At 46.6% G+C, this 27,513-nt stretch overlaps 1 protein-coding gene across 2 annotated transcripts in view; it reads left to right on the top strand.

The window, feature by feature from the left end:
* mboat1 (membrane bound O-acyltransferase domain containing 1) overlaps window positions 1-15,820 on the top strand; it is a 214,592-nt gene extending 198,772 nt beyond the window's left edge. For both annotated transcript variants that reach the window (XM_072509701.1, XM_072509700.1), the window contains one exon: window positions 14,558-15,820. In XM_072509701.1, the coding sequence (XP_072365802.1) occupies window positions 14,558-14,714 (157 nt within the window). In that variant the 3' untranslated portion in view covers window positions 14,715-15,820. The remainder of the gene's footprint in view (window positions 1-14,557) is intronic.
* Window positions 15,821-27,513: the final 11,693 nt, after the last annotated feature.

Below are 27,513 nucleotides of genomic sequence, written 5' to 3'. Positions count from 1 at the left end.
AAAAAAGAAAAGGCAGATTTTTGGGTGATGCTTTTGATTAAATTACTTGGTGAGATCACACAATCTTCAGTTCTATTCCTTGGAATATAAAAGATATATAGAAGGGGAGATTTGAGATCAACCTTTCCAAGGTATTAATAATAATAATCTTTATTATTGTCACAAGTAGTTATATCAACACTGCAATGAAATTATTGTGAAAATACCCCAGTCGCCACACTCCGGCCCCTGTTCGAGTTCACAGAGGGAGAATTCAGAATGTCAAATTCGCCTAATGAGCACGTCTTTTGGGACTTGTGGGAGGAAACCGGAGCACCCGGAGGAAACCCACACACACACACACACACACACACACACACACGGAGAACGTGCAGACTCCACACAGACAGTGACCCAAGTGGGAATCAAACCTGGGGCCCTGGAGCTGTGAAGCAACACTACTAACCACTGTGCTACCCTGCCGGGACCTGACCTGATGAAATGTAGAAAGAGAGTAACTCTTTTCTATCGGCTGGGGAATCTAGGACTAGAGGACATGGTCTAAATAGCTTTCAAAAGTGAAATACTCAACAAATCTGGCAGCAACGGTGGAAGGAGAAACCGAAGCTGCTGTTGCTGCTCCTGGCATGCTCTTTTTCACTCCTCTTTGAAGCAGGATTGATCCATAGCTTGATGGAAATGGTAGAGTGAGGAATGTGCCAGGCCATGAAGTTGAAAATTATGCTGCAATACAGTTCTGTTCCTCATGGTTCACAGCACCTCATCTACCTGTAGTTCCTTCCTCAATACCTCCCATTGTTCTCGGGAAAAATGTTATCCTTCTTGAGACGAAGTTTAACTTGGATGGGCAGTGTAATAACCCCTACGTGGCCCACAGGGATACCCTGATTGATCTCCCCGTGGGACTCGTGAAATATGAGCTTCCCGCTAATTTGCAGAAGCCCGCCTAGTTGGGGCTCAGAAGAACATTGTGTAAAGGCCGGTCGGGACAGGGACCGGCATATTGGTTGTCCCAACGGGACTTTACGCTGTATATATATTTGCTGCCATTTATTTATGACCACAAATAAATCTGCTTCACCTTACTCTTGTGCGGCATGGTAACACAGTGATTAGCACTGCTGCCTCACAGCTCTAGGGACTTGGGTTCAATTCCAGCCTTCGATGACTGTCTGTGTGGAGTTTGCACGTTGTCCCTGTGTCTGCGTGGCTTTCCTCCAGGTGCTCCGGTTTCCTCTGTTATGAGCCAGGGTTTAGAGAACCCCAAAGTGTATCATGGAGTTCACCTGACCCACAACTTTTAATAGATTGTGGTATGGGGAGCACACGGCCCACTCTCGAGGTGTGGTACAGCAGAAATGGAAAAGTATTTTTTTGAGCAAAACAATGTTTATTGTATGAACTCAAGTTAACCTTTTTAAAACATACAGTGAAGATCTCAGCAACCATTAATTCAAATACAACCCCCAAAGAATACAACACGAAGTAATCCTCAATAACTTCCCAAACAACATCCAGAAGACAAAAGGAGCACCTTTTAACAGTAGCACATCAGGTTTACATTCACTACTGAGAACATTTATAATTCCGAATTCACCAAATGATCAAGAGATAGTCTTTTCATGGCAGAGAGAACAGCAGTACACCTGCTTTGTCTGGCTTCAGCTCCAACACTTAGGGCAATTTATCATGGCCAATCCACCTTAGTGTCCAACATTGCCCTTAGTGCTGGGTGGGGTTCCTGGGTTATGGGGATCGGATGGAGGTGTTGATCTTAGGTAGGGTGCTCTTTCCAAGAGCCGGTGCAGACTCGATGGGCCGAATGGCCTCCTTCTGCACTGTAAATTCTGTGATAATCTCTGTGAAACACTGAAAACGAAACAAAAAAAACACAGACACACCCAAGCTTTTCTCAAAGTGAAACTAAAAAACAGAGCCAGAGCTCAGCCCCACCCACACTCTGACATCACTGCAGTAACATGAGCATCAAAGATTTCTTAAAGTGACATTCTCATGCCACCTCCCCCCAAGAAAATAAAATAAACTATCAACTTCAAGATGGTTTCATTTTTCACCTTCTCACTATCCTTTAAGAAATGCACACAGTAAATATACTTTTTCGTTTCAAAAAACAACACACGCAAACAGGTATAATAATATAGTCCCTTTTTTTTTTGTTCTTCTTCCTCCAACTGAAATCCTTCTAGATTGACAGTCTATTTGAACAAGATCCATCCCTTTCTCTACGCCTCGGCATGTCTCTTTAAAGTCAGATACTTTAGTTCAATCGCAGAGTCCCTTGTAATTCTCCAACACAGGAGCATTGGTTATCACAGCTTTCAGGCAGTCAAATGCCTTGAAACTCTGTTGTCCATTGAAATTTTCGACGTTTCTTCAGCAAGTCTATCAGTGGAGCAATCACGCTACAAAACTTTTGCACAAATGTTCGATCAAATTCACTCATGCCAAGAAATCGCATTATTTCCCGTCGTCTTGAGGGTATTGAAAACTCCTCAATAACTGTTGGTTTCACATCCCGTGTGACCATTCGACCCTGTCCGATTGTATGGCCAAGGAAAGTAACTTGGACTTTTCCAAATTCACTTTTGGCTAGGTTTATCACCAATCCCGTCTCCTGAAGTCGATCGAAGAACTCCATCAGATGTTTTAAATGTTCTTTCCATGTCTGGCTGAAAATTACCAGATCGTTGATGTATACCGCACAATTGGGTACTCCTGAAACAACTTTGTTAGTTAACCATTGAAATGTGGCTGGGGCGTTTTTCATGCCAAATGGCATAACTTTGAATTGGTATTTACCATCTGGAGTCACAAAAGCTGAAATCGCCTTCGCCCTTTCGGATAAAGGTACCTGCCAGTAACCATTAAGTAAATCCAGTTTGGAAATAAAAGCTGATTGTCCCACTTTCTCAATGCAATCCTCCAAACGTGGGATAGGATAAGAGTCCGATCTTGTAACTGCATTAACCTTTCTATAGTCCACACACAACGGTTGGGTACCGTCTGGTTTAGGTACCATCACTATGGGTGAGGTCCATTGGCTGCAACCCACTTCAATTATGCCATTTTTAAGCACACTCTCAATCTCTTTGTTAACCTGTGGCAATTTTAAAGGGTTAAGTCTATATGGATGTTGTTTGATTGGAACAGCATTTCCCACATCTACATCATGTATAGCCATTTTAGTACTTCCCAATTTATCTCCACAAATTTGCCCATGTGATATCAATAACTCTTTCAGGTCAGTTCGTTTTACCTCTGGAAGATAACTCAACAATTTATCCCAATTTTTCAGAGCATCCTCGTTTACCAATTTAAGTTGAGGTATGTCAAATTCCAAGTCATCTGGATATGGTTCGTCATTTTGAGTTAGAATCATTAAAACCTCCTTTTTCTCTCCTTCCCTTTCAAAATACCTTTAAACATATTCACATGACACACTTGGTGAGTCTTCCTTCTACCTGGTGTTTTTACCACATAATTCACCTCACTTAATTTCCTTTCAATCTGATAAGATCCACAAAACCTTGCTTTTAAAGGTTCACCTACCACTGCTAACAATACTAAAACTCTATCTCCACTGGCAAAACTACGAACTTTGGATTTCTTGTCCGCTACCCGCTTCATCACATTTTGTGCAACTTTTAAATGTTGTCTAGCCAATTCACCTGCTCTATTTAATCGTTCCCTAAAATTTGACACTTAATCCAACAATGTAATTTCCGATTTGTCTGTCACCAATTTTTCCTTAATCAATTTAAGTGGTCCTCTTACCTCATGACCAAAAATTAGTTCAAAAGGACTGAATTTGGTTGACTCATTAGGTGCATCCCTAATTGCAAACAGTACAAAAGGAATTCCTTTATCCCAATCCTCTGTATAATCTTGACAATAAGCCCTCAACATTGGTGGGGGAGAGGGGGGAGGAGGAGGAGGAGGAGGGGATAAGGGGGTGAGGAAGAGGGGATGAGGGGGGAGGAAGCAGAAGGGGAGGAGGGGGGGAGGGGGGAAGGAGAGGAAGCGAGAGGGGGGGGGAAGGAGAGGAAGGGGAGTGGGGGGAGGGTGCCGTCAAGAGAGGTGGGGGGGGAGGATTTTCCGCAGGAGTGACATGCCAGCCGGCCTGCCATGGCCGGACCTTCACGACCCCTCAGGCACCAGACATAGCACAGCGGCATCTAGGTTTGGTGTAACAGTGACTTTAAATGCGACATTCACATACAAGTGCCCTAGCCCCTATAACTAAGCTGTGCCGAACTAAGCCTGTGTCGAACTTCTTTGCCTTACGGGCTCTACCACTACGCCTTGGTGTTTTCCCCAGACGGTACAGCAGGAGTGGAGGCGGACTGCTGAGACTCCTGCCCTGCGACTTGGCTCCCTGTCGACGTGCGTTTCCTGGGGCGGCCCGGCTTGGATGGGTTAGGCTGCTTGGCGGGCATGCTGGATGGTGTGGTGCCACCCTGGTCTGCCCACTGCCCACCAGGGACGGAACTGGGGGAGTCAGAGTGTGCCGGGACCTCCCTTGCATGAGTCACCGGGACAGGCCCCAGAACCTCCTCCCTCGTGGAGCCCGGTGGCCCCTGAGCCTCACTATGGGACGGTGGTGCGAGCGGAGACAAGCGCCATGGCACCACTGACACCTGGCGCTGCCAGCCCTGGAGGCCCGCTGTGGCATCGACCAGGGTCTGAACGTTTGCAGCGATGGAGCTCGGGGAGTGCACCGTCCCTGTCAGGGACTGTGCAAACTCCCTCTGGTCTTGTGCGACGCCATCCAGCACGTGCGCAAGGCCGCCGATGCTCTCAGCGATGGCCTGCTGAGACTGGGCCATGGCCTGCTGAGACTGGGCCATGGCCTGCTGAGACTCGGCCAGACCCCGGAGCGTGGCGGCAATGTCCAGCTGGCTCTGGGACATGGCTGCCTGTGAGACGGCAGCCCTGTCCTGGGCCACAGATGACGCGTGCACATGAATCCCCATGCCTTGCAGAACCTGACCCATGTCCAAAACCGTTGCCCCCATTGCCTCCACTGCGGACGCCACCCGTGCGGTGTCGGCCTGGGTGGCAGCCATAACTGGCACCACTCCCTGCGCCTGGACGCAGATGGACTCCTCCAACTGCATCTGCAGATGCTGGAAGGCGGCCATCATCCCGTTGTTCTCTCCCTGGGTTTCCAAACGCATCGGGTCTGTGGGTGGGTCTGGTAAGTCCAGGAACCCGGGAACCGTCTGGGCAGCAGCTGGGGGCTGGGGCTGGGATGCCCTCCGACCGACCAGCCTCTCGGCTGCTCCTACCTCCAACTGCTGTACGTTCGGCTGTGTGGTGCGCACCAGTCAGTGTCCCAGAAGCCTCATCACTAATGTGCCCAACCGAGGTGAGGGTATCTGCGATGGTGGAGGGTGTGGGTGACATGTCCATGTCCTCATCAGACCTCAGGTCTGGGGTCTCCTGGGTCGAGCCTTGGACCGATGGACGGTGTTCCCGGCCCATGTGAGGGGCCGTGTCCGGTCTGTCCATCATCTGTTTGGCCGTCCTGTCCGTCACTGTCACGGGGTACTTACCCTGGCTGCCCTCGTGATGTCGTGGAGCTTCTTGCGGCACTGCTCTCCCGAGCGTGGGGTGTGCCCCACAGCGCTAACGGCGATGCCCACATCACGCCAGCTGCGCCTGACTGTGCTAGCTGGGTGCCGGTGGCTACTTCTTGGGCACAGGATCGCCCTTCGCTCTTCCACTGCGTCCAGCAGTGTCTCCAGGTCATTGTCCTGTCAACCTGGGAGCGGCACAGCGGGGCGCAGCCATCTCACTGTGTCGGGGCCTGTGCGCGGACCGCGCACATAAAATGACGTGGCGCCGCATCATCCGGGCTTCGCGCGATGACGGCGCCGCTCTGGCGCCACGCCCACCGCGTTTCTCGTGGCCCCGCTGCTGGCCCCTTTTCGGGGCTTGAATCGATGCTGCCGGCAGCCCGTTAGCGCCGTCGTGAAGCGCGACGGCGTGGATGGTCTGACTCTCCATCGGAGAATCCCGCACAGGGTGGGGGATTGGGCCTAAATAGGGTGGTCTTTAGAGGGGTCGGTGTAGACACGATGGGTCGAATGGTCTCCTACTGCACTGTAGAGATTCAATGTTTCTATTCAATGTTTCTACCATTTGGCTTCCTAGGCCTTAATAGACAGGATGCACCTCACGATACTGCAGTAGTACACTCATCTATGTAGCAAGCAGACTAGCACTGTATCTGCACTTTATGCTCTTGCGGAGAGTCTACAGTTTGTACAAGAGAATCTAAATTGCAGAACAGTTCTAAGTAATTTAACTGTATCACAAAAAAGTCGTAGATTTGCTTTTCAGTTCCGCTTTCAACTGTGAACCATGCAGTGATGACAGCCATGTGGCTTTGCCCACTTACAGCACCCTGACTTGAATGAATAAATGTGCTAGGCGTGAGTGAATTGTCAGTTGTACGTTGCACACCAGATAGCTCTGCTGTCCTGTCAGACACCTTGTGAGAAGATTGTTTTTGGAGAATACAGGAATATTTAATTTTGATGTGGCTTGATGTAATTGTGAGACATCCCAGGGAGTGCAGTGTTCCAAGTTCATTTCTAACTTAATTTCGAATCTAACCAACAAACTAAAATCACTTTCTATACATAACTTTCTCGCAAATACGAAGAACAGGCTGTTTTTCAGTTTTTCTGGTTAAAGGATTTGGCATGCGAAAAGCAAAACTGAGCCCAAGTTGACCACAGATTCGTTTCAACTGAACTGTATGTAACCAGTTCCAGTTTAGCTTACTACTGGCCAGATGTGGGCTCTGCATAGCAGATGCCCAACTTAACCCTCTGGGAATTGGAACACTATTTAGGACCAAATTCCAAATAGATTTGTATTTTCTTGTTAACTTCTGCATCTGTGTTATGCTCAATTCTTGTTTTATAGTCTCATTTCCTCCAAATAAACAGTGTGGCTATTGAGGTGATTAAGAAGACAAATGGAATTTTGTCCTTCATTGCTAGAGGGATGGAGTTTAAGACTAGGGAGGTTATGCTGCAATTGTATAAGGTGTTAGTGAGGCCACACCTGGAGTATTGTGTTCAGTTTTGGTCTCCTTACTTGAGAAAGGACGTACTGGCACTGGAGGGTGTGCAGAGGAGATTCACTAGGTTAATCCCAGAGCTGAAGGGGTTGGATTACGAGGAGAGGTTGAGTAGACTGGGACTGTACTCGTTGGAATTTAGAAGGATGAGGGGGGATCTTATAGAAACATATAAAATTATGAAGCGAATAGATAGGATAGGTGCGGGCAGTTTGTTTCCACTGGCGGGTGAAAGCAGAACTAGGGGGCATAGCCTCAAAATAAGGGGAAGTAGATTTAGGACTGAGTTTAGCAGGAACTTCTTCACCCAAAGGGTTGTGAATCTATGGAATTCCTTGCCAGTGAAGCAGTTGAGACTCCTTCATTAAATGTTTTTAAGATAAAGATAGATAGGTTTTTGAAGAATAAAAGGATTAAGGGTTATGGTGTTCGGGCCGGAAAGTGGAGCTGAGTCCACAAAAGATCAGCCATGATCTCATTGAATGGTGGAGCAGGCTCGAGGGGCCAGATGGCCTACTCCTGCTCCTAGTTCTTATGTTATTATGTTACCTGAATGGGTCCTGGTTATGCCTGTCTTTTTGTGGATGTTACGACACCCTGCTCTAGTGCGCAGCCAATTCGAGCCCCACTTGACCCGGAGTCACAGCACAAGCAAATTAACAAATAGTTCTTAGAAGAATACCCAAAGTCTTTGGCCCTTGGCTGCCCAATAATTACAGTCACCAGGTTTATAAATGTAAACACAATTAATGTTTATTTATAACAAGAACTATAATAAAATATGCAGCAAATATAGCTGACCTTTTATTTTGCTATTCCTAATTCCCCACTTTATCTTGCCCCCCTTCTTTCTCCCCCCCCCCCCCCCACCCCCCACCCCCCCATACACACACACACACACACACACTCACACAGGGCAGACAAACACAGATGGGTGGAAAGGTGGTAAATAAAAGTAAAAGGAAAGGAGATCTTTGTTTCAGATGGTGTTTTTCAGCACACCTTCCTTCACAGCAAGTTTTCAGGTTAAAGTCTCTGTTTGCAGCCTGTCCAAGTTCTCTCTTTAGAATTATTGATTCAGGTCTCTGTAGCTTCAGAAATACAGCAGTCACGGTCTTTCTGGAGAGAGAAAACAGACCCTGATCTCGTTTTGCAGCATGCAATAGTTTTCCTACAGATAGGTTCATTCGGGTTCTCTGCAAGTTCGGAAATACAGCCTATTTGGAGAAAGAATGATCTTTTCTTTCTGCTGTCCGGAGTCAAATTGAAACTCCTTGGGACTCTGAAAAGCATTCCACTGGGATAGAATCCAACCACCTCCTGTTACCAGGCAGAGTATGGCCTTTTGGAACAATTCATTTGGGCACCGCCCAAACAATTGAGTCCTATCCCATCTCTCTCCCTCTGGTGGTGACAATTCTGCAGCTTCCTGTTTAAGTCAGCTGAGATGAGCCTGTGTTCTTTCCTGAAACTTCTGAATTCTGCTGCTTGATTTAAAGATACATGTGCATTAATCATCCATTGATCAAAAATAATAACAGCAACATAAAAGAAAGGCGAAATAAGCGAATAAACAGGATGGACACTGAAATGGGTCATGTGGAATACTCTTTGTTCCAGTTCTGCTTAGGCCCACTCTCACACCTTTGCCTGTGATTGAGCTCCCCTGCCCTGAGCCTCCGCCGTTGACCGAAAGTGCCCCAAGCCTTGGACGTCTTGACCCATGGCTCTAACGTCTTGCCCCAGGCCTTCCACTGTGGATGCCATCCGTTCAGTGTTAGCCTGGGTACCAAGCATTGTTGGCATCATCTCCTGTGCCTGGACTCCTCTAGCTGCACCTGTAGGCCGGGCGATTTGCTGACACCCCCTCCTGTAAATCCTGGCTCTGTGTCTACATCTCTACCAGTGATTGTATCATACTTTCCAGAAGCGTGACACTTGTCCGGACTACAGCTATTCCCATGGATCGGGCAGCCCTCTTACTGTCCGCTCCCTCAGGAATTCCTGCCTCCACCTGATGTGCTACAGAATGTGTGCCGTGCACACCAAAAGGTGACCCGGGAGCCTTTTCACGAAAATGCCCCACCAAGGTGATGGTCTCTGCGATGGTGGAGGGTGCAGGTGACAGCAATGAAGGGAAGTCATTGTATTCCATGGATTGGTACTCTGGGGTATGATGGGGATGTGGCTGGGGAGCAGTGACCCCGGACAGCCCAACCTTATCTATTGGTCATCCTGCAAGACAAAACACATGGTGATATCTTGGGATGGGCTGCTCTATGGGAAAGGGGTGATTCACTTGCTATGGGGACATCAGCTTTGCATAGGGCTCTCACTTGGTTATCGCATGCCAACTTCTGTGTCAGCCACTGCCTTTTCTTTGGCCTCGATGACTAGCTCTGTGCCCCCCCCCCCCCCCCCCCCGGCAGCGGTTTGGACACACCAGTCAGGAAATCCCGTTGGGATTCTCCTTTCCAACAAGGATCATTGGCATTGGGGCCCTCCCAAAGGGTATCCCTTCAGGCCCTGCCCCCTTCTAGCCACCCGCTCCCTCATCATCGGCACCAGCGGACAGCCCCACCAGTGGAGCGATGCCCCACTTTGGGCCTGTCCCTCCTTCATGCCCCCATCCCTTTGTACCCATCCTTTTATGGCCACGCCTTCCTTCATGACCACGCTGCCTTTTGGCAGTACTCCTTGGCAGCTTGACAGTCCCAACCTGGTACCCAGGCAGTGCCACCCAGCAAGGTAATCGACCAGATAGTGTCAGGTGCTGCGGACCCGGGAGCATCGCACTCTGCTTGGTTCCCGGCGTGAACCCCGTTCAGGAGCTCTCTGGGAGAATAGCGGGACGTGCGCCAGGTACAATGCGGGTGGAGAATTCCCCCCCCTATAGTGTTCATTTTAAATTTACAGAAACATTTTTCATCTAGATATTAATACTCTCTTGTACCTCAGCCAAGTGGCAATATATAATTTCAGACAATGGATAATTAAACCATAAAGCACAGCCCAATTCCAGTGGGAATGAGGAGAGGTCAGTGGGTCATGATTATCAATAAAAATCCTGGCTGGATCTTTTCACTCTCTTGAAACTTGGCATCAGTTGTAGCACACACCTATTGCTGTTGGCTAAGGTAGAGTGACCTGAGGCTATATAAGGCCAGTTGAGCCCAGTGCCTTCCAAAATGGTGCATTTGCAAGGTCTTGATCACAAGTGTGATGGTGTAGCAATGGATTATTTAACCATGACCATAAGATGTAGGAGCAGAAGTAGGCCATTCAGCCCATCGAGTCTGCCTCATCATTGTGAGATCATTTCAAAATATGTATATTTTATTCCAAATAACCAATAACATACACATGCAACAACCTAATATAAACATGATTCAAACAATTTTTCCCATTTCTCTCCCCTGAACTACCCCAACATCACCTACTCCCCACCCACTGGTGACAAATAGATCTTCAAGCAAGGTCAGAAAAATACTCCACTGTGAATAAAACTCCTCCTCCAACCCCCTAAAAACAAACGTAATCTTCTACAGACCTAAGAACACGTATAAATCCCCCAACCATGCCGAGACCCCCGGCGGTGCCGCCTACCTCCGACTGAATAAGATTCACCGCCAGGGAATCAGAAAGGCATAGGCCACGACCTTGGCCACTTTTCCCTCCAGTAGTTCCGGCAAAACCGAAACCCCAAAAATCGCTACCAAAGGGCACGGCAATATCCTCACCACCAGGTAGGGTCTCTAAATCCGCTGCCCGGGAACCCCCAACTTTGTGCATCCCCAGAACATATGAGCGTGGTTCTCCAATCCCCTCCCACATCTCTCGCATACATCCACCACCTCTGGAAAAAACTCTCATATGGGCCAGCGTCATATGAGCCCTACGCACCACCTTGAACTGGAAAAGGCTCATCCTGGCACAGGGCGAGGCTGAATGGATCTGGTGCATTATTTCACTCTAGCGCCCCACCCAAGCTCAATCCCCAAATCCTCCTCCCATTTCTGCTTTTTCCCCTCCACTGGTGCCTTCTCTGTTTCCACCAACCACATGTTAATATCCCCAATCCACCCCTCCCCCAGCTCATCTGGAGTAAACAACCTATCTGCAGCTGAAGGAATGAGGGCAGCTCCTTCCATGCAAAGTCCCAGACCTGAAAATATCTAAATTCACACCCCCATGGCAATTCAAATTTCTCCTGCAATTCTGCTAGCCCCACGAACCTCCCCTCTTCGAAGAGGTCCCTAACCGGCTCTGTCCCATCCCTGTACTAACTTCTGTACATCGTATCCATCCCTCCTGGTACAAACATAGGGTTCCCACATACTGGAACCAATACTGGCATATGTCCTATATTGTGCTGCCTCAGCTGATTCTAAATTTTAAGAGTTGACACAATGATGGGACTGCTGGTGTGCTTACCCAGAGAAAATGGGTGCAGGGCTGTCACCTGGGCCCTCTAGCTCATCCCCACACATAAGACCTCCTCCACCTGCACCCATTCTGACCCCGCCCCGTCCCCACCAATGTCTCACCTTCTCGACTTTGCTACCCAGTAATAATATAACATGTTTGGGAGCCCCAACCCCACCATCCAGCCTCTTTAAAAAGGTCATCCGAATCCTAGGCGTTTTGCCTGACCAAACAAATTCCAAAAACAACTTATGTTATGCATAATTATGAATATTGGAAGGGACTGAAAAATAAACAAAAATCTTGGCAAAACATTAATTTTCACGATTTGTACCCTTCCCGCTAGAGACAGCGGCAAGGCATCCCACCTCTTCAAATCCCCTTTGACCCTCTCCACCAGACTGGCCGGGTTACATTTATGCATCGTGGCCCAATCATGGGCCACTTGGATAACCAGATACTGAAACGGTATCCTGGCCACCTTGAATGACAGGGCTCCTAAATTCGCACTGGACATTCACTGGGAATACCTCACTTTTTTCCATGTTCATTTTGTACTCCGAAAACACACCAAATTTCCCCAGCAGCCCATTATCTACCACATACACATGGGGGTTTGAAACGTTTAATAACAAATTAATCCACACATCCCTTCCTTAACCACATCTGGCCCTTCACACATAAATGTGTCTCCTGAAAGAAAACCATTTCTGTCCATAAACCTTTTAGGTGCGGGAACACGCTGGATCATTTAACTGGACCATTTAAGCCACGCACATTCCATGTTACTATCCTCCCTGGTGGGTTTCTGCTGCCGTTTACTAGCAGTCCCTGCTTGCATGGCGACTCCCCCTGGAGATCCAGACAAAGGACTCCACCCGAACCGCCCCAACTGCCCCTCGCTCACTCTGCTTCCACCGCATTACTCCAACCCATATCTCTGTGCCATCCCATCATTGACCCAATCTCATACGAAACCACTATGTGCAAATAACAACCGGAGGCACACACATATTATACACACACATAACTCCAAAAAACCCGTACCAAAACCCAACATGTGCAAAAAAGCAACGTATCAATTACAAAACTAGCATATACCAACCCATGTTCCTTGACAAAGTCACCCGCCTCCTCGTAAAGTAATGTTCCCTGCCCTTAAAAGTCAGCCAAAGTTTGGCCAGGCACATCAACCCAAACCAAACCTTGCTCTGAAAGAGTGCCACCTTGCCTTATTGAACCCTGCCCGCTGTTTGGCCAGGTTGGCACCAGCTGGTTTAGCTCAGTGGGCTAGACAGCTGGTTTGTGATGCAGAACAAGGACAGCAGCGCGGGTTCAATTCCCGGACCAGCTGAGAATTCTGAATTCTGCCTCTGTGTACCCGAACAGGCGCTGGAATGTGGCGACTAGGAGCTTTTCACAGTAACTTCATTGCAGTGTTAATGTAAGCCTGGCAGCACGGAAGTTAAAGTGAATAGCACTGTGGCTTCACAGCGCCAGGGGCCCAGGTTCGATTCCCTGCTGGGTCACTGTCTGTGCAGAATCTGCACGTTCTCCCCCTGTCTGCGTGGGTTTCCTCCGGGTGCTCCGGTTTCCTCCCACAGTCCAAAGACGTGCAGGTTATGTGGATTGGCCATGCTAAATTGCCCTTAGTGTCCAAAAAGATTAGGTGAGGTTATTGGGTTATGGGGATATGGTTGAAGTGAGGGCTTAAGTGGGTCGGTGCAGACTCGATGGGCCGAATGGCCTCCTTCTGCACTGTATGTTCTATGTTCTATAAGCCTACTTGTGACGATAAATTTATTTTATGTCCTGATAGATCCGGATTCGATTCCCCTCCCAGCTACAGTCTCGAGTTGCCGTCACCCACCTCTAAATCTTCTCCTTGTCCTGGAACATGTGCATACGCTCAGTCACCACCAGCGGCGGCTCCCCAGCTCTTGACCTCTGTCTTTGTGACCAATGGGCATGATCCACCTCTGGGGCCTTCTCAAAGACCCCCGCCTCGACCAACTTCTTTAACATGCTCGAAACGTAACCCATGGCACTCGTTCCCTCCACACCCCCCCGGCAGACTGATGATTCGCAACTTCTGCTAACTGGACCGATTCTCCTGGTCTTCTACCCTTGCACCTTGCAGCCTCTGGCAGTTCAGAGGCAGAAGAGTGTTATGTAAATTGACCAGCATCACCATCTCTGCCTCCAGTGATACGATCCGGTCACTATGATCTGACACTGCTCTTTCCACCTCTTGGATCGTCGCACCTTATGACTCCAGGCACTTCTCTACCCGATCCAAAGTCCCGCGAATAGGGGCTATAGCACCCTCAATCGCACTGAACCAGTCCCCCTGCTCCTCCTTTAGCTATTGATAAATCTCTCCTGGATAAAGTCCATCAGCTGTTCCACAGGCAGTGTGGCAAACGATGACAACCCTTTTCCCTCCGCCGTTTTTTCCACTTGTGCTGTGCCATGTGTGTCCTCCAACTCCAGAGCTAGGGCTCTCACTGAATTCTGCCCCGCCGACATTCCATTCTGGGGCAGAAACCTCAACTCACTTCTTACTTTTTCCCCCAAAATTATCTATTAACTGGGTAGAAAACCAAGTGGGAGATTATGGGGTTAAGATGTGTGCAACCAATCAACTCATGGCTGCCACCGAACATCCATTCAATGAGATCATGACTGATCTGATAATCCTCAACTCCCCTTCCCGTATTAACCCCATAACTTTTGATTCATTTACTGATTAAAAATCTACCTGTCAGCCTTGAGCATACTTAACGATCTAGCGTCTACTGCCTTCTGCGGTATTTTTTTCCTATTATGGAAACTTCTATTAGAGCATTGACCTTTCAATTCTTCAAAGAGTTCCTCTTACGTGGAATCCTCTATATCAGAAGGACTGCAGGAATGTTGTACCGTGTGACATATGAATGGTGCTATTGTGTTGGGTCATTTGGCTCTTCTATTGAAGATACATACTGAATAAATTCTCTCTCTTGCTTTGTTTTGAAGGTCAATGTATTTTCACTTCCACATTCTGTGTGCCTTCGTGCTGCTGATTCTGGCAGTTCAGAGGCAGAAGAGTGTTACGCAAATTGACCCGGCATCCTTGAGGACCAACTCCTATAACGCAGTCCCAAATCACCAGCAGCTCAAGAAGGAGCAGTAGCGACTCGACAGAAGTGAAGTATTTTGGAAGTGAGAGATGCAAAACCAAAACTGTTGGTGGGGTATGGGCGTGGGAAATAAAAGAACCAGCAGCCTATATCTGGGTGGTCTTAATCTCAAGAATGTCCAACTGAAGATTTAATGAATGAAAAGGTTTAATGAAGTATATGCTTGTTTACCATACAAAGATTCCTGCATTGGACAGCCACTTGTAACTGACTCTACTCTTGCTGCATTGATTGAGCCTGGGTCATGTGGGTGCCTGTAGAATGCAGGCATTGCTGTCATTTGCCAACTTGTTGAGATTTGTTTCCTCAAAACAGTATGATTGTCCCATGAATTTTTGGACACTTTCATTATGAATGGTATGTGTACAGATAAATGATCTCTCATCAGCTACCAGAGAGTTGACGTTGAGTAATAGTTCAAGATTTCTTTTTGACTAGCTTGTTAAAATACTAACTCTGTTGCTTTAAAATCTATAGTTTTCCATTGTTATATGAAGCAAATCTACCATTTTCCTTACAACCTTTCCCCTCGCCAGGTGACAGTCTTTCCCCCTACCAATAAAGCATATCTGCCTTTGGTTTCCTGTTCCGTAGCAAACAGCTAAACCCATGGCTACAAATTCCAACCTATAGTTTTGTAATCTGGTTACCCTTGAGCCTTCAGGTTGGTCTTGAGTAGTCATAACTTGGGGATAAAAAGTTGACTGTTCTGACAAAGGCGGGTCTGCTGACTGGAGCCACTTAAAGTAGTAGCATTGTACCTTAGCTGGATGAAGAACACAGACAAGTTAAAAAGGGGATTGCACTGGGAAAATGATCATTCAGTACAATCCACAGTTGTGGATTATTTCATTGAAGAATAGGAGCTAAACAAAAGCAGTGATTGAGATCGGGGCAAATGATTCCACAGATTGTGCTGAATATGAAGTAACCAAACTTGCAATAACTCAGTGTTCTGTTTTGTTTGTGAAATCTTTGATAAAATCAAAACTGCTTGTAAGTACGAAAGTTATGCATGGTTATGCTAATAGATTTTATAATTATAGAAAACTTGATGTTGCCAATAATTTTTATATATTAAAATTATTTATTTATATTATTTAATGCCCAAAGCCTGCCTTATTGCAACTGACGATGTGTTTCTTTGTTTATCTAGGTCTCTTATAGGGATGATGAGGGAACTGGGCTTTTGAAGGCAGATTCATTTCTATGTACAAGATGGGGAGAAGGAGGTCTTGTGGTGCAGTGTGTAGTGTCCCTGCCTCTGAGGCAGAAATTCCTGGTTTGAGTCCTACTCCAGGACTTGATAGCCCAGGAAGATACATTCCTAATGGGGCCAAACAGGTTGAGTATCAACCTCCAAAATCCTTCCAACACTCCAGTGGCAGGTGTTAAGAGTGGTCGAGATTCCTGGTCAGCCATGCTTGATGCAGAGTGGTGCCCCTCAAGCTATAAGCCCCTGGCCACAGGCTAGTGATCTGTTCCAGGAGAAACCTTGATATGGGAACAGGTAAAAGTCTACCTAATGCACCACTAGGTGTGGTAAGAGAAACAAACACGATAGGGAAGCATTGCAGAATTTGATTTCCTCCTTTTCCCTCTAATAAGCTTGACCAAAGCCTTAATGGGTCATTAAGCAGTAACTATAGCAATCTTACTTAGTTTGGTACCATCAGGTTAAAATTTGATACACTTCAGGAATATGACTTGTTGGTTTAATAAACAGCAATAAATTCCAACAATAATGTCTTATTCATATTATGGAAGGACTTGAAACTCACAGAAGAAAATGTCCTGTCACCATTCAAATAATAAAACGTCACTGACTAAAACTGCTAGTATTACATGCTTAGTACTAGAAAATAGCCCTCTCTTGTGAGCTTGGGAAAATCCAGTGGTTGTTCCCGTGCAAATTGCACCTAAAGGTGTTTGGCTCATTGTTTTTAGTGTTATGGGCCAGGGCTTCGAAACTCCAAAGTGTATTACAAAGCTCACCTGACCTATGACCTTTATGTTGAATTTGGCTAGGACGAGCACAAGAGCCTTCACTTCAGGTGTGATTCATCAGACCTCCTAGGCGATTTTATCAAAACAAAGTTTATTATAAGAATGCAGTTAACACATATGAAACACTTAGCAAGAATTTATCAATTACAAACATGAAAAACACACAACAGCTACAGTAATCTATGTATATAATGCTTAATGAATCCCCTTAGCTGTTCCAATTCAATAACAAAATCCAATAAAACCAAAATTTCTTTCAAGGGTGTGGCCCAGCACACTGTAATCTCACTTGAATAGGACTGGTTCTTTCCCTGAGATTCTAATCCAGCCTCCAACCAGCAGGCTCAAAACTCTTTCCGGAAAGCAACTGTAGCTTTAAGGTTACCAAGGCAGTTTGCCACACCCAATGTGCTTTCAGTTGACTGAAACAGCTTTAAAATAAACCCAGGAAAGCAGCTTAACCCAATGCTTTTTCTGCAGTCCAAATGAACAAACCAAAAATGAAACCAAAAAAACTAAGCCCCCACTCACCTGACAGCCACAGCCCAGCTCCACCCACAAATGACATCACTGAAGCTGTGCTACAAGCCATGTGGTAAAACATAACCTTCCTTAAAGGGACACTTACATGACATTAGTAGTATGTCATGGAGTAGGAAGTGTTTTTGTTCTGCATCAAACTGTTTTGCGGCAGCAAACTATTTCCTGGCTATACCTCTATTCCGCTATTTTGCCAGAAAGTTCCCCATTGTAGCAGTGATATTTTACACCTGCGAACTCCTCCACCGTGTTTGACCAGTGAAAGTGTATACTTGCAATTGAATGTGTTCCATCCTCATCATTAACATCCTTCACTGTGAAGGATACAAAAAAAATTATCTTTTACAAGAAGATACAACAATTTGCAGATAGAAAAGAAAACACTTCGGAAAAGCATTTAAAATTATTTCTGTAAATCAATATTTTGGTGTTGCCTTAATTTCGTAAATCTCAAGAGGCAGCCCTGATGTAGCGAGTAATAAGCTGTCATGTTGGCATTTGCCTCTTAGTGTTGTAAGATGTGTGCCAGTTGCCATGTCTCTTTTCTTTCTTACAGTACTAGTGGAGTGCTGTATTGTCTGAGGTGTACTCGTTTTCAGAAGACATTTTTTTTATTTGTTCAAGGGACGTGGGTGTCACAGGCTATGCCAGCGTTTATTGCCCATCCCTAATTGCCCTTGAGGGGGCAGTTAAGAGTCAGCCACATTGCTGTGGATCTGGAGTCATAGGTAAGGATGTTAGATTTCCTTCCCTAAAGGACATTAATGAACCAGATGGGTTTTTACGACAATCGACAATGGTTTCATGCTCATAGTAGACTTTAAATTCCAGATTTTTATTGAATTCAAATTTCACCATCTGCAGTGGCAGGATTTGAACCTGGGTCTCTGGTTAACTAGTTCAGTGACAATACCACTATGCCACCGCCTCCTCATATATTAAACCATGACCATGTTTGCCCTTTCGGGCAGACTTAAGGGAACCCATTCCACTATGTCAAAGCAGAGCAGATGAGCTCTCCATGTGTCCTGTCCAATATTAATTTTTCAGCCAATATCTAAAAAGATATCTGATCAATTCATCTTAATGTTGTTTATTGGCTCTTACCAGGCTAATTCCAAAAGTGATAACCGAGGAGAGTTCTTTGTTGGTTATAAAGCACTTTGGGATGTTTTAAGGTGTGAAAGGCACTGTATATACGCAGGTTCTTCTTCATCTTCAGTATCTGTAATCTTGGTTTTTAAAATGAGGATTTGCTGGGAATCTGATATTGCTGTACAGCAGTTTTATGCTGGAGTTACAGGTTTGTACCAGTAAGGTGTAGACAGAAAGGGTTAACCACTCGAGCTTGAATTTATTTTCTTGCAAGCTCAACTTTCTGGATTTTGAGATTAAGTTACTGTCCAGCACTAAAGTCACATTAGTTGTAGAATTAAAGCTTTTTTATTTCTCTTTCTGAATTCACCCTCTGTGATGTGATGACTAGGGGCTTTTCACAGTAACTTCATTGCAGTGTTAATGTAAGTCTACTTGTGACAATAAAAAGATTATTATTCTCTTAATCTCACATCATCTACAAAGCGCTTTGGTATGTCTTTGAATAAGGCACTAGTTTGATTCTGTGGCCTGGAAGTGGTTTCAAAATGTGGTGTTGTAAGTAGGGATAATGTACTGAATCACTTCTGCAAACTTCATGGACCTTTGTGGTTAAGCCAGTGTAGGTCACAGGGAGGTTGGTCCCTACAGTTTATTTATAATCAGGATGAAATTGTTTTCAGTCTCCACTGAATGACGTATGTTACGATCTCCATGGGGAAACTAAAAACCAAATTTACTAAATTACACTTAAATTAAGAAATTACTAACAAGACTTCACTTTTTGTAACTTTTATTCTTCAATATGAATCAGAACCAATGCAAACTAATATGAATTCAAGCAAATGATACTTAAAAACGTAAATTTCACTTTCAAAGATCCGTCTTACACAACTATAAAAAAGTCCTCTTTAGCATGCATGCCATTACGTAGCTACACAATTTGTTCTTTCTTCACACAAGGTAGATCAGGATTCCTATCTGACAACCACTTTCACCTCCAAGTTTCAGTTATGATTATCATCAGTAAAGCACAGAATTCTTTCTCCCTTGGGTCACAGCAGCCCTGATAGTGTAACTTTCAAGAGTTCCTTTTCATCCACTAACACCTGTGTTCATGGTTATACGACTTAGGGGAAAACGCCCAGCTCTTTAGCATTCCCAAGCAATTCATACAGCTTTTGAGGTTTTAGACATTACCTCCAAGAGCTCCTGTCTCCTTTTCTCCCTGACCTCTCCTAAAAATGTTTTGTTTAATCTCAAAAGACTTGGGCCGGAATTCTCCGACCCCGCGCCGGGTCGGAGAATCCCTGGGGGGATGCGAGAATTGTGCTCCGCCGCCCTGACGGCGGCTTCCTGATTGTCCCTCACCGATTCTCGGGCGCCTGCGGAATTCCCGCCGTGCCAGTCGGGGGCCGTTGAAAGCAGCCCACACCCCCCGGCGATTCTCTGGTCCCCGACGGGCCGAGTGGCCGCCATGTTCAGCCGGCATGGGTTACTCAGGTCCCACACGGCGGGACCTGGAAGGTTTGTCTGCGGGGGCCGTCCTGGAGGGGGTGGGGGAGGGGGAGGAGGGGGGGCGGCGGGAGATCCAACCCCGGGGGGGGGGCCCCCGTGGTGGCCTGGCCCGCGATCGGGGCCTACCGATCGGCGGGCGGGCTGGTTCTGTGGGGGCATATGTTCCTCCCCGCAGGGCTCCGCCATATTGCCCGGGGGCCGGCGCGGAGAAGGGAAACCCCGCGCATGCGCGGAATCACACCGTTCCACGCATGTGATAAAGGGTCGTCAAATCGCATGGAAATGTCCCTTCACTATTGGTGCAAACTTTAAGTCATTATCTTTTTTAAAAAATATATATTTATTGAGTTATCAAATATGAACAGTAACCACAATATTAACAAAGAAGTACATATATTATATAGGAATCAAAGAAGCGAGAAACAAATGCATTGGTTTAAGCAACTATGATATTTAAACTAATCTCTTTATAACCAAACCCACTTAACTCTCGACTGTGTCCAGTTCTTTAAAAAATTGAGATGAATGGCCGCCATCTCAAGTTGAACCTCCCCAACTAGCCTCTAATGATATATTTAATCTTCTCCAGATGTAGGAACGACATCATGTTTTCCATCCATGCGGATGCTTTAGTCCCCCAACTAAGCAATATTTGCCTCCTGCCTATTAAAGAGGCAAAGGTGAGAACATCCACCCCTACCCCCGAATGGAATGCCGGAGGGTCCGAGACTCCAAATATTTCTACTAGTGGTCAATGTTCTAGGGTCACCTGTAAAATCTTAGATATTGTATCAAAAAAGGGAACCCAGTATCCAGCAAGCTTAGGACAAGACCAAAACACGTGTGTGTGGTTAGCCGGTGTAAGTGAACAGCGATCACACTTGTTCTCCACTTCTGGAAAGAATCCACTCATCTTCGCTTTAGTCCAAAGTGTTCTATATAATACTTTGAACTGAATCAAACTTAAATTTGTCTGTGAGTCTCTCAAGGCCGGCGAGGCTTCCTATGAAAACAAGTCTCCAAAGTGCATAAGACCTCCTGCCTCCTAAGACCTGAACGATGGGTTGAAGCTCGAAGGCAACAAAGGTGATTATTGCCGATCTGGGCAAGTGGAAACAGTGAGAGAAGTTTGAAGTGCTGCCAGAACTGCTTTCAAACCCTGAGGGAGATCACCGCAGAACTTCGAGGAAAGACCTGCAGGGGAGAAGGGGAGCAGAGCAGTAATTTTGGCATGTAGGGAAGAGATTGTGCTGCAAGACAGCCTCCATTTTACCCCAGTTCGAGCCAGGGTCACAAAGCCATTGCAGGATTTTCTGTATATCGGCAGCCAATAATAAAACACGAGATTTGGGCGATCTAAGCCTCCCAATCCTCCACTCTCTGAAGCAGAGTGGTGAGGACTCTGGGACTCTTGCCTGCCCAGATAAAAGCTGAAATGGTTTGTTAACTGTAATAAAAATTTGTTTTGGGCAAAAAATGGGGATACATTGAAATAAAAATAGAAATCTTTGGAAGCACATTCGTCTTAATAGTTTGGATCCTACCTGCAAGAGTCAATGGAAGATTACTCCCCCTCTGTAAGTCTGCTATAACATTACCGGTGAGGCTCAAATAGTTCAGTTTGTGAAGCAAAGCCCAATTATGGGCTACGCAGATCCTCAGGTGTCGGAAATTAGAGGGCGCGAGGCAAAATGGCAGTGAACTAAGTTGAGCCTCTCTGGTTGATGGATTCACTGCAAAACACTCACTTTTACCCACATTTAATTTGTACCCTGAGAAGGTGCCGAATGTTGGGAGTATTATCATTATGTTGTCTACTGAGGAGGCCGGGTCTGTGATATATGGAAGTATTAGAGTGAGACCTGGTGCTCCACTCCCTCCCGGTGTATTCCCTTCCACCCATCTGATGACCTCAACGTTATTGAGAGAGGCTCAATAGTTAGTGGAAAGAGCAAAGGGGAAAAGGGGCAGCCCCATAGAACATATAAAAATACAGCACAGAACAGGCCCTTCGGCCCACGATGTTGTGCCGAACCTTTGTCCTAGATTAATCATAGATTATCATAGAATTTACAGTGCAGAAGGAGGCCATTCGGCCCATCGAGTCTGCACCGGCTCTTGGAAAGAGCACCCTACCCAAGGTCAACACCTCCACCCTACCCAAGGTCAACACCGCCACCCTATCCCCATAACCCAGTAACTCCACCCAACTCTAAGGATAATTTTGGACACTAAGGGCAATTTATCATGGCCAATCCACCTAACCTGCACATCTTTGGACTGTGGGAGGAAACCGGAGCACCCGGAGGAAACCAACACACACACTGGGAGGACGTGCAGAGTCCGCACAGACAGTGACCCAAGCCGGAATCGAACCTGGGACCCTGGAGCTGTGAAGCAATTGTGCTATCCACAATGCTACCGTGCTGCCCTTAAGAACAAATTAATCTACACTGTATCATTCTACCATAATCCATGTACCTATCCAATAGCTGCTTGAAGGTCCCTAATGTTTCCGACTCAACTACTTCCACAGGCAGTGCATTCCATGCCCCCACTACTCTCTGGGTAAAGAACCTACCTGTGACATCCCCCCTATATCTTCCACCATTCACCTTAAATTTATGTCCCCTTGTAATGGTTTGTTCCACCCGGGGGAAAAGTCTCTGACTGTCCATCTATTCCCCTGATCATCTTATAAACACAGTAAGAAGTCTTACAACACCAGGTTAAAGTCCAACAGGTTTGTTTCGATGTCACTAGTTTTCGGAGCGCTGCTCCTTCACAAACCTGTTGGACTTTAACCTGGTGTTGTAAGACCTCTTACTGTGCTCACCCCAGTCCAACGCCGGCATCTCCACATCTTATAAACCTATCAAGTCGCCCCTCACCCTTCTCCGTTCTAATGAGAAAAGGCCCAGCACCCTCAACCTTTCCTCGTAAGACCTACTCTCCATTCCAGGCAACATCCTGGTAAATCTCCTTTGCACCTTTTCCAAAGCTTCCACATCCTTCCGAAAATGAGGCGACCAGAACTGTACACAGTACTCCAAGTGTGGCCTTACCAAGGTTTTGTACAGCTGCATCATCACCTCACGGCTTAATGAACGCTAGCACACCATAGGCCTTCTTCACAGCTCTATCCACTTGAGTGGCAATTTTCAAAGATGTATGAACATCGACCCCAAGATCTCTCTGCTCCTCCACATTGCCAAGAACTCTACCGTTAACCCTGTATTCCGCATTCATATTTGTCCTTCCAAAATGGACAACTTCACACTTTTCAGGGTTAAACTCCACCTGCCACTTCTCAGCCCAGCTCTGCATCCTATCTATGTCTCTTTGCAGCCGACAACAGCCCTCCTCACTATCCACAACTCCACCAATCTTCGTATCGTCTGCAGATTTACTGACCCACCCTTCAACTCCCTCATCCAAGTCATTAATGAAAATCACAAACAGCAGAGGACCCAGAACTGATCCCTGCGGTACGCCACTGGTAACTGGGATCCAGGCTGAATATTTGCCATCCACCATCAGTCTCTGACTTCTATCGGTTAGCCAGTTCATTACCCAACTGGCTAAATTTCCCACTATCCCATGCCTCCTTACTTTCTGCATAAGTCTACCATGGGGAACCTTATCAAATGCCTTACTAAAATCCATGTACACTACATCCACTGCTTTACCTTCATCCACATGCTTGGTCACCTCCTCAAAGAATTCAATAAGACTTGTAAGGCAAGACCTACCCCTCACAAATCTGTGCTGACTATCCCTAATCAAGCAGTGTCTTTCCAGATGCTCAGAAATCCTATCCCTGAGTACCCTTTCCATTACTTTGCCTACCACCGAAGTAAGACTAACTGGCCTGTAATTCCCAGGGTTATCCCTAGTCCCTTTTTTGAACAGGGGCACAACATTCGCCGCTCTCCAATCCCCTGGTACCACCCCTGTTGACAGTGAGGATGAAAAGATCATTGCCAACGGCTCTGCAATTTCATCTCTTGCTTCCCATAGAATCCTTGGATATATCCCGTCAGGCCTGGGGGACTTGTCTATCCTCAAGTTTTTCAAAATGCCCAACACATCTTCCTTCCTAACAAGTATTTCCTCGAGCTTACCAGTCTGTTTCACACTGTCCTCTCCAACAATATGGCCCCTCTCATTTGTAAATACTGAAGAAAAGTACTCGTTCAAGACCTCTCCTATCTCTTCAGACTCAATACACAATCTCCCGCTACTGTCCTTGATCGGACCTACCCTCGCTCTAGTCATTCTCATATTTCTCACATATGTGTAAAAGGCCTTGGGGTTTTCCTTGATCCTACCCGCCAAAGATTGTTCATGCCCCCTCTTAGCTCTCCTAATCCCTTTCTTCAGTTCCCTCCTGACTATCTTGTATCCCTCCAGCGCCCTGTCTGAACCTTGTTTCCTCAGCCTTACATAAGTCTCCTTCTTCCTCTTAACAAGATATTCGACCTCTCTTGTCAACCATGGTTCCCTCACTCGACCATCTCTTCCCTGCCTGACAGGGACATACATATCAAGGACACGTAGTACCTGTTCCTTGAACAAGTTCCACATTTCACTTGTGTCCTTCCCTGACAGCCTATGTTCCCAACTTATGCACTTCAATTCTTGTCTGACAACATCGTATTTACCCTTCGCCTAATTGTAAACCTTGCCCTGTTGCACGCACCTATCCCCCTCCATTACTAAAGTGAAAGTCACAGAATTGTGGTCACTATCTCCAAAATGCTCCCCACTAACAAATCTGTCACTTGCCCTGGTTCATTACCAAGTACCAAATCCAATATGGCCCCCCCTCTGGTCGGACAATCTACATACTGTGTTAGAAAAGCTTCCTGGACACACTGCACAAACACCACCCCATCCAAACTATTTAATCTAAAGAGTTTCCACTCAATGTTTGGGAAGTTGAAGTCACCCATGACTACTACCCTGTAACTTCTGCACCTTTCCAAAATCTGTTTCCCAATCTGTTCCTCCGCATCTCTGCTACTATTGGGGGGCCTATAGAAAACTCCCAACAAGGTGACTGCTCCTTTCCTATTTCTGACTTCAACCCATACCTCAGTAGTCAGATGCTCCTCGAACTGCCTTTCTGCAGCTGTTATACTATCTCAAATTAACAATGCCACCCCCCCCCCACCTCTTTTACCACCCTCCCTAATCTTATTGAAACATCTATAACCAGGGACCTCCAACAACCATTTCTGCCCCTCTTCTATCCAAGTTTCCGTGATGGCCACCACATCATAGTCCCAAGTACCGATCCATGCCTTCAGTTCACCCACCTTATTCCTGATGCTTCTTGCGTTGAAGTATACACACTTCAACCCATCTCCATGCCTGCAAGTACTCTCCTTTCTCAGTGTTCCCTTCCCCACTGCCTCACTAGATGCTTTGGCATCCTGAATATCGGCTACCTTAGTTGCTGGACTACAAATCCGGTTCCCATTCCCCTGCCAAATTAGTTTAAACCCTCCCGAAGAGTACTAGAAAACCTCCCTCCCAGGATATTGGTGCCCCTCTGATTCAGATGCAACCCGTCGTGCTTGTACAAGTCCCACCTTCCCCAGAATGCGCTCCAATTATCCAAATAACTGAAGCCCTCCCTCCTACACCATTCCTGCAGCCACGTGTTCAACTGCACTCTCTCCCTATTCCTAGCCTCGCTATCACGTGGCACCGGCAACAAACCAGAGATGACAATTCTGTCTGTCCTGGCTTTTAACTTCCAGCCTAACTCCCTAAACTCGTTTATTACCTCCCTTTTCCTACCGATGTCGTTGGTACCAATGTGCTCCACGACTTCTGGCTGCTCCCCCTCCCCCTTAAGGATGCTGAAGACACGATCCGAGACATCCCTGGCCCTGGCACCCGGGAGGCAACATACCTTCCGGGAGTCTCGCTCGCGACCACAGAATCTCCTATCTATTCCCCTAACCATTGAATCTCCTACAACTATTGCTTTTCTATTCTCCCCCCTTCCCTTCTGAGCCCCAGAGCCAGACTCAGTGCCAGAGACCTGGCCGCTAGGGCCTTCCCCGATAGGTTTTCCCCCCCAACAGCATCCAAAATGGTATACTTGTTTTGAAGGGGAACGGCCACGAGTGATCCCTGCACTGTCTGCCTGTTTATTTTCTTTCCCCTGACTGTAACCCAGCTACTCTTGTCCTGTACCTTGGGTGTGGTTACCTCCCTGTAACTCTTCTCTATAACCCCCTCTGCCTCCCGGATGATCTGAAGTTCCTCCAGCTCCAGTTCCCTAACACGGTCTCTGAGGTCACTTCCTGTAACAGCCTCCCCGAACAGGCGCCGGAATGTGGCGACTAGGGGCTTTTCACAGTAACTTCATTTGAAGCCTACTTGTGACAATAAGCGATTTTCATTTCATTTTTCAGGAGCTGGAGTTGGGTGCACTTCCCGCAGGTATAGTCAGCGGGGACACCGGTGGTATCCCTCACCACCCACATCCTACAGGAGGAGCATGCAACTGGCCTAGCCTCCATCCCCTCTTACCTTCCAGAATATAGCTGCCCTGTGGACCAACTGGACCTCCGCCCTCCGACTCTGCTCCCAGTCAGTTGCACTCTCTGTAAACTCCTGGCTCCCTTCTCGCTCTTTGCAGAAATGTAGGGAACAAAATGAAAGGAGCACCTTACTCCCTCCTCACCTAACTCGCTCAGTCACCAAACTCTCACTATAGCACTCAAATGCACCAAATTCAGCACTCCCTCAGTCACCAAACTCTCACTATAGCACTCAAATGCACCAAATTCAGCACTCAGTGCAAACCTCATGTTCCTGCCTAACAGGAAATATTCTGAGGAAACTATATTCGTACGGATGTTGGCTTTAGGGGCATTGGCCATCTGACGAATCCAGGAGGAAAATGTAGGGCCGAAACCAAAACTCCCTAAAATCTCAAAAAAAGAAGTTCCATTCCACCCTATCAAATGCTTTTTCAGGATGCAAAGATATAATGACTTCAGTCTCCCAAGCAGTAGGGAAGGTAAGGGCAATTTTAAGAGGCGTCGGACATTGGCCAACCACTGTCCGCCTTTAATCAAGTCTGTCTGGTCCTCCGACGCTACAACTGGGAGACAGGCTCCATTCGGGATGCCAGGACTTTAGCCAGTAGTTTAACATCTGTGTTAAGAAGTGAAATGGGTCGGTATGACTCGTACTCTCCTGGCTCTTTATCCCCTTTAAGGAGCCCAGAAATTGCGGCCTGAGTGAGGGTCGGAGGTAATGACCCCCTCGACAGTGAATCATTAAACATGTCCCTTTACAGAGAGGTGTGAGCTACTCTGAGAACCTTTTATAAAATGTGATTGGGAAGCCGTCAGGACCGGGGGTGTTGCTAAATTGCAGCCTTCCAATACATTTCAGTATTTCTTCTGGGCTTAAGAGGGATCCCAGTTCCCATCTCCTGCCTTCCTCAATGGTTGGGATGTATTGACCATCGAGTTTATAGTTCATGCCTGAAATGTTTGGAGGAGACTCTAACTCATATAGCTCATGGTAATACAAACTGAAAGCTGTATTAACCTGGAGAGGAGGTGACACTAAGTTACCTTCCTTATTCCGAACCACAGGGAT

This window comes from Scyliorhinus torazame, chromosome 6 (assembly GCF_047496885.1).
Source record: "Scyliorhinus torazame isolate Kashiwa2021f chromosome 6, sScyTor2.1, whole genome shotgun sequence".
In the NCBI taxonomy this organism is placed as follows: domain Eukaryota; kingdom Metazoa; phylum Chordata; class Chondrichthyes; order Carcharhiniformes; family Scyliorhinidae; genus Scyliorhinus; species Scyliorhinus torazame.
Note: the sequence above shows the minus strand (reverse complement) of the source record. Positions and strands in the feature narration are given on the sequence as shown.